This window comes from Lactuca sativa, chromosome 1 (assembly GCF_002870075.4).
Source record: "Lactuca sativa cultivar Salinas chromosome 1, Lsat_Salinas_v11, whole genome shotgun sequence".
NCBI classification, from domain to species: Eukaryota; Viridiplantae; Streptophyta; class Magnoliopsida; order Asterales; family Asteraceae; genus Lactuca; species Lactuca sativa.
Window position 1 is genome coordinate 1,993,552 of NC_056623.2, and position 7,567 is coordinate 2,001,118.

Here is a 7,567-nt window from a genome sequence, read left to right on the forward strand (position 1 = left end):
GTATTAAAAAACAAATTATATATATATATATATATATATATATATATATATATATATATATATATATATATATATATATGGTGTTAGGTTATTGTGTTCTAACTATCTATTATGTGAATGTAAAATTGATTATTGAGCAATCATTTTAATTGTTTTAAGAAAATAATTAATGCATATTAAATATTGAATATTTAATTAATAATAGATATTAGAAATATTTGAACTTTTATATATATATATATATATATATATATATATATATATATATATATATATATATATATATATATATATATATATATATATATATATATATATATATATATATATATATATATATATATATATATATATGGTATGGAGGTTTCTTGGGTTGAACTCATTCAACAAGAAGAGTCTAATTAATGTATCCTTGTTTTCTCTTTCTCTACGCGTTAAGCTTCGCTATTTTTTCAGCAGGTTAATTATATTCTGATTGAAATTGGATGATAAGTTACTACTTTATCTATTGTTTTTCTTCATCCGATGTTTTCTGAAAATCTGAATGTATGGATATTGGCATTGTACAGATACGTTATGCGTAACAAGAGCTCGAAGATCGTCAATGGCAAGCACAACAGAAATGGTGAACCTATCGTTCCAAGAGAATCATGTAGGTATCGGTTCTTGTAATATATATATATATATATATATATATATATATATATATATATATATATATATATATATATATATATATATATATATATATATATATATATATATATATATTTTATAATTAGCCCAAACCTACCAGAACTAATGAAAGTTTGCCACTAATTTCCACTGATTCTATCGACCATCGTAATCCATCACAATTGATTTAGTGGTTATAAGAAACCAAAAACTGAAGTGGATTAGAATCTTCCGACACAAAATGATCCTTATAGCGACAGAATGTCTTCATGACTAGTAATTACTTATCTACTAGTCTTGCAAAACATTTATTCAGTGCAGTCCATTGAACGAAACTGGTTTCATACCCATAAGGTTCCAACTTTTGAAATAAAAATGAAACGAATGAGACTAACTCTCCTATTAATTTCTATTCAGTTTGGTTCGAGTTGTACAATAAATAAATCTATTTAAGAACTAAGAGCATCACAATAGTTAACCATTTATTTTATTATATCAAATAATAAATATATATCCTTTCTACAATACATATGTTTTTATGTTACTTAATGAACCATTTAATTATATATATATATATATATATATATATATATATATATATATATATATATATATATATATATATATCCGAAATCAACCTACTTTTTAGGTAGATGTCATTAATGTAAAAAAAATTTCTACAAAATATATAATCAAAATCAAGTTATCTGAATTTTCAATATATTTCTTTGTCCACTAGAATCAAATATAAATAAAAACCAACTTATTTACATATGTAGACCAGTCAAAATTAGCATTTATAAAGTTCTGATATTATATATATATATATATATATATATATATATATATATATATATATATAGAGAGAGAGAGAGAGAGAGAGAGAGAGAGAGAGAGAGAGAGAGAGAGGAGTTACATATGCTGATATGCAGGCGATGGGAGTTGGTGGTGTTTGAGTTATCGGCCATGAGGGGGGTTGTGGCTTATGGAGTTATGGTAGTGATGGAGGCAGAAAGAGGGCTTATCGGGGTGCGAGATGAATGATGGGGTCGTTTGTTAGGGAGTTATTTCATTTTGTTGTTGGTTTACATAATTGGTCTATATGGTTTAGAAAGTGAATAATTGGTCTAAACCAAGTAGCTACCTAACGAAATTACAACAAAACACCGCTTATGAAAAAAAAAAAAAAATGAAACCATAATGATTGATGATTGTCTGTGTCGAATTTTTGAAACTTAGACGATCTCGTACCTGCGAGTCACAGGTACCACTTCTATAATTTACTCTTAGCTATATTTTGTAATAACAATATAGCACAAAGACCAGCTTGTAGTTTACTCTAAAATCATGAATAATTGGTAAGTTGGTAACAATGATTGATTGATGTTGCTTTATGTGCTTCATATATCTGCCTTGAAAATGACAAAAGATTAAAAGGGTCACGAGATTGCATTTTGTGTGTTTAGTATTCTCAATTTTTAATTAAATGCATACAAAAGTTATACTCCAACAAATATTCACTCTATATTTTTATATGTTCAGTAAATTATTAGGATACATTCGATAGACCAAGTATAATAGGCATTTAAAAGAAAAACAAAAACCTTTATTAATGAATGTTTTAAAATAACAATTAATAAAACACGATTTATATTTTTGGTCACTTATTCTTTACCTTTATTCAATAGGTCACTAATTTTTTTTTCAACGTGTGAATTTTAATCGGGTAATTTTGATATCAAATGTCATAATGTTCTCATTGTCACCACCGGAAAGACCTAAACAAACATATTATGTCATATGGACATAGTGAATGTTACTTTAATAAACATATTATGTTATATTAAATGTTACAGTTTTTTGAGGTTGAAATCTACCCCAATGGTACAATAAAACAAAAATAATAATAATAATAATAACATATTTAATACAATTAAAAGATAAGTAACATAAAGATAAATGTTCTTACTATTGGTTATCATTTTATAACATTAACCCTTTAATTTTTAGTTTTTAAAAGTTGAAAGTTGTTTTAATTTACATAATTTCCTTGTAAATATTATTGCAGGTGGTGGTGAATAACGGTATTGTCCAAATCACTCTTTCAAATCCGGAAGGACATCTTACGGGCATACAGTACAAAGGAATCGACAATTTACTTGAAATAATGAATGATGAACCTAATCGAGGGTAAAAATGTGATTTTAGTTATTCATTTGTTTCAAGAAATGAAAGTTATAGTTTATTAAGTCCATGGTAATTAATTAATTGTGAGGTATTATTGTAAAAGAAAATATAGTTGAGGTATACTTGTAAATCTTGTTAGAGAGTTAAATGAGAGAGTTAAATGAGATGACAAGCTTAGTTGTCATTCAATTAATTAAACTCTACCATTTTAAAAAACAATATTGACATTCAATGGATTGTGAGTTTAATGCTCATTGAACCCATCAATGAAAAAAAGGAAAGTTTTATAACTCTCAAATAAAAATTTAAATATGTTTCATTGAATTTTATAGAGTTTAATGCATTGTACGAAAAAAAATAGATAGAGTTGTATGAAATATAAAATATTGATGTGACAATCCATTGAAGTCCTATGGAGTTCGATGCATTGTGGATATCTTTCTTAAGTATGTGAAATGGAATGGATATATGATTCAAATCAAGGGTATAATTAAAAAGTTTCATTTCAATATTATTCGTATAGAAAAATTTACACAATAAATTCGTTTATATCAACTTAAGTGAAGTTTTTATCTTTTATCAGTTTCATAAAACTACAAAACTGATAGATATATGAATATTGTCGATTTTGTTTTGGTTTTAGTTATTGGGATGTTGTATGGAGTCCTCCGGGAAGTGCTGGAACCAAAGGTACTTTGGAAAGGTAATTTCATCTCGATCGATCGAAATAGATCTTGTCTCTAATTGCCCTTTTAGGTTTAAGTTAATTAAGAAATTACTCTCAAATTGTTTTAATTAACGAAATCGATGATATATGATTTTAATATTACATAATGAACTGCAGGATTGCAGGAACAAGTTGTGAAGTTGTAATAGAAACTGAAGATCAGGTGGAACTCTCATTTTCGAGAACATGGGATTCTTCTGATGAGGGAAAGTTAGTCCCTCTCAAAATCGACAAAAGGTTCTCAAGATTGCTACATTAGTTAATTAATACTATAATTAATTGGTCAATAATATTCACATTTTTGTCCTGGTCCATGGTGAGTAAGTAAATGAGCTAGAATTGATCATCATCTTGCTTAATTGGTGTTAATTTACTAATAATTAGTTGACTAGCTACCATGAATATGGTATATATATTTGCAGGTATATTTTGCTTCGTGGATCATCAGGCTTTTATACCTACGCAATTTACCAACATTTAGAAGAATGGCCAAGTTTCAATCTTGATAATACCAGAATTGCTTTTAAGTTGAGGAAAGACAAGTACGTACATAATTTCATTTTCATTTTATTCTTAGAAACAATATGATGCATATTAAGTTAATTGCAAAGATAATAAAATATTTAATTAATTAGGTTTCATTATATGGCCATGTCTGACGACCGGAAGAGGAATATGCCTTTGCCAGATGATCGGTTGCCTGGAAGAGGTGAAGAATTAGCCTATCCAGAGGCAGTTCTCCTTGTTGATCCTGTGGAGCCTAACTTCAAAGGACAGGTTACATCGTAATTAATTAATTAGTTATGATTAAATTAAACGTTAGTTGCATAATTTGTATGAAATCATATATATATATATATATATATATATATATATATATGTGTGTGTGTGTGTGTATGTGTGTGTGTGTGTGTCAGGTTATATGATATAAATATATGTTACAGGTAGACGATAAGTATCAATATGCTTGTGAATTAAAAGATCTTCGAGTCCATGGATGGATTTGTAAGGATCCTAGTGTGGGATTTTGGCAAATTACACCAAGTAATGAGTTTAGAGTTGGTGGTCCTATTAAACCTGAGTTGAATTCTCATGTTGGACCCACGACTCTTGCAGTAAGTTAATTAGTCCTACAAAAAAATCATACTCGTAAAACATGTGAGATAAATAATGAGAGTACTTCATTCAGGTATTTGCAAGTACTCATTATGGTGGAAGCGATATGGTGATCAAATTTTCTCAAGGGGAGTCGTGGAAGAAAGTCTTTGGCCCCATTTTTATATATCTCAACACTGTTTCCGATGAAGAAGACCCTCTTACGCTTTGGGATGATGCCAAAAACCAGGTTAATTTAATTTGGTTTGCTTTTTTATTTAAAGTTAGAAAGAAAGCTCCCCATATTTTCATATAATTATCCATCGAACTTCATTGTTGTTATCTATGTTTCAGATGTCTATTGAAGTGGAGCTCTGGCCATATGACTTTCCCGCTTCTGCTGACTTCCAATATGGTGATCAACGGGGTGTCGTTAGTGGTAGATTACTTGTCCAAGATAGGTGCGTAATTAAAATCCCAAATCCTAGCTACCATCGTGTATATATTATCTGGAACTGGAATCCTTTGCATTATTTAAACACTTGTACGCATAAAATTAGGAATAATGACTTAACCACAATTTTATTTTATTTTTTCTAAAAAAGTTAATAGTATGTTAGATTTCACTATATGAAATTCTAAAAACGCATGATTTATATGTAGGCTTATTTATGGCGATGATTGCATATCAGCAAAGGGTGCTTACATCGGGTTAGCACCACCAGGGGAAGCGGGATCATGGCAAAGAGAATGCAAGGTGAAGTACTATTATTCAAAAAAAATCTTTTACACAATTTTGTCAAGTAGTATTTATTATGTGATCGATCCATCCAAAATATTTCTTTTCAATTGCAGTTACTATTCATACTAATTAATTAATTACTTAATTTGCTCTAATCATAACTAGAAATATCAATTTTGGACTGAAGCAAATGAGGATGGCTATTTTGAAATACCAAACATAATCATTGGTGAATATAATCTATACGCTTGGGTCCCCGGATTTATTGGTGATTATACAAATTCAACCATCATCAATATTACTTCAGGTCTAGTACATACTTATTAATCAACAAGTTATACAACTTTGCAAATTTTATTTTTCTTTTTAAAAAAGAGGTTATAACTAACAAAAAGAATAAATTAACATTAATTAACAGGTGTTAATATTCACATGGGTGATCTTGTATACGAGCCCCCAAGAGATGGTCCAACTTTATGGGAGATAGGATTTCCAGATCGCTCAGCAGCTGAGTTTTACATCCCTGATCCTGACCCGATATATGCCAACAATTTTCTTACTCATGATCCTAACAGGTTAGTAGTTCTTACTAATCGTAAAACACCAAGACATTAAGACATTATATAAGATCATTATTGATTAAACAGGTTTAGACAATATGGATTATGGGACAGATATTCAGATTTGTATCCCGATGAAGATTTAGTATACACGGTTGGAGAGAGCAATTATACCAATGATTTCTTCTTTGCTCATGTTCTCAGGTCCTTCATATTTTATTCGTCCACTTTAATTTGTTATGTTTTCTTTTTTGTAATACTTAATTTTCATATATATAAGTTTTACAATTCTTTAATGTATTTTTATAGGAAAACAAACAATGACACTTATGAGAAGACAACATGGACGATCAAGTTTAACCTTGATAATGTCAATGAAAGTGAAGCATATATACTTAGATTGGCACTTGCTTCCGCACATCAATCTAATTTGCAGGTATATATGTTTATACGTAAATATGTTCAATATAGAAAAATTGATCATGTTTGAATTAATTGTGATTTTTAGGTACGTATTAATGATTTGAACAAAGATCCTGTGTTTTCAACCGGGAAAATTGGTGGAGACAATGCAATTGCAAGGCATGGAATACATGGTGTATATTGGTTATTCAACATTAAAATACCATGCAACTATTTTTACACTTGTAGAGAAAATTTAATCTACTTAACGCAAGCAAACAATCAAAGTCGTTTTCAAGGAGTAATGTACGACTACATCCGTTTTGAAGCGCTTCCAACTTCCATAGTTAAAAAAAATTGATAACTATACAAAATGCCATTTTAAACATATATATATATATATATATATATATATATATATATATATATATATATATATGTATGTATATATGCAATCACAAATAATGCATTATATTCTTTACTGTTTTGGCTTTGTAAACGCTACAACATCTTGGAGTTGGTCATTAGCTTCCATGAAGACTAAAAGGACCGGACATGGTTTTTGAAACAATTTTCTACATATTATCCAAAGTAATGCATACAAAATTAAATAATCAAGAACGAAATAAAAGTAACCAACTACTTCTAACTTCTGCATATGAATGGAATTACTGAAAAGAATGAACAATTGACTACCGCGAAAAAAAAAAAGGAAAACATGAGTTTGATCATATCTGTAACACCCATAAAATTCGAGCCAATTTAAAAACCTTCAAAATTATATAAAACCATTCAGTTATTACAATTTGTTTTCAAAATAGTTTAAAACATCAGAGTTCCCAGAAATCATAATCATCAATTGAGGAAGTGTACGGTCACGCATTCTCCTTCCCGCAGTCATCCGTTGAACCTGAAACAATAAACTGAAACTGTAAGTCCGAAAGCTTAGTGAGTTACCCCCAAAATACCAACGTCATACAACCATAATCATATCATATCAACAAATACAGAACAACCATACATCACAAGTCTACAGTGTGACTGGTCCACGCGCACCGGGCCTTCAGTCCACCTGGTCCACTCCTTGAGTCTGCAGTATGACTGGACTGCCCGCACCAGGCCTTCAGTCTATCTGGCCCACTCTCCGAGCCTCGGTACATCTAGACCGACCTCTCGGGG

The 7,567-nt window shown here is 29.5% G+C and overlaps 1 protein-coding gene across 3 annotated transcripts; it reads left to right on the forward strand.

Moving 5' to 3' along the window:
- The first annotated feature begins 367 nt into the window (after window positions 1-367).
- Window positions 368-6,796, forward strand: LOC111894750 (probable rhamnogalacturonate lyase B). Of its 3 annotated transcripts, none has more exons than XM_023890853.3 (16): window positions 368-459; window positions 570-652; window positions 2,744-2,865; window positions 3,506-3,565; window positions 3,707-3,826; window positions 4,012-4,131; window positions 4,225-4,366; window positions 4,534-4,704; window positions 4,779-4,934; window positions 5,039-5,145; window positions 5,348-5,441; window positions 5,592-5,733; window positions 5,845-6,001; window positions 6,101-6,190; window positions 6,296-6,422; window positions 6,495-6,796. In XM_023890853.3, exons 1-16 carry the CDS (start codon window positions 405-407, stop codon window positions 6,747-6,749), a joined length of 2,001 nt encoding a protein of 666 aa, XP_023746621.1. In that variant the 5' UTR covers window positions 368-404; the 3' UTR covers window positions 6,750-6,796. The 3 variants fall into 3 exon arrangements, with proteins under 3 accessions (XP_023746621.1, XP_023746620.1, XP_042758098.1); XM_023890852.3 differs by having other exon boundaries at window positions 6,074-6,190; window positions 6,495-6,795; XM_042902164.2 differs by lacking the exon at window positions 368-459 and having other exon boundaries at window positions 570-656; window positions 6,074-6,190; window positions 6,495-6,795.
- Window positions 6,797-7,567: the final 771 nt, after the last annotated feature.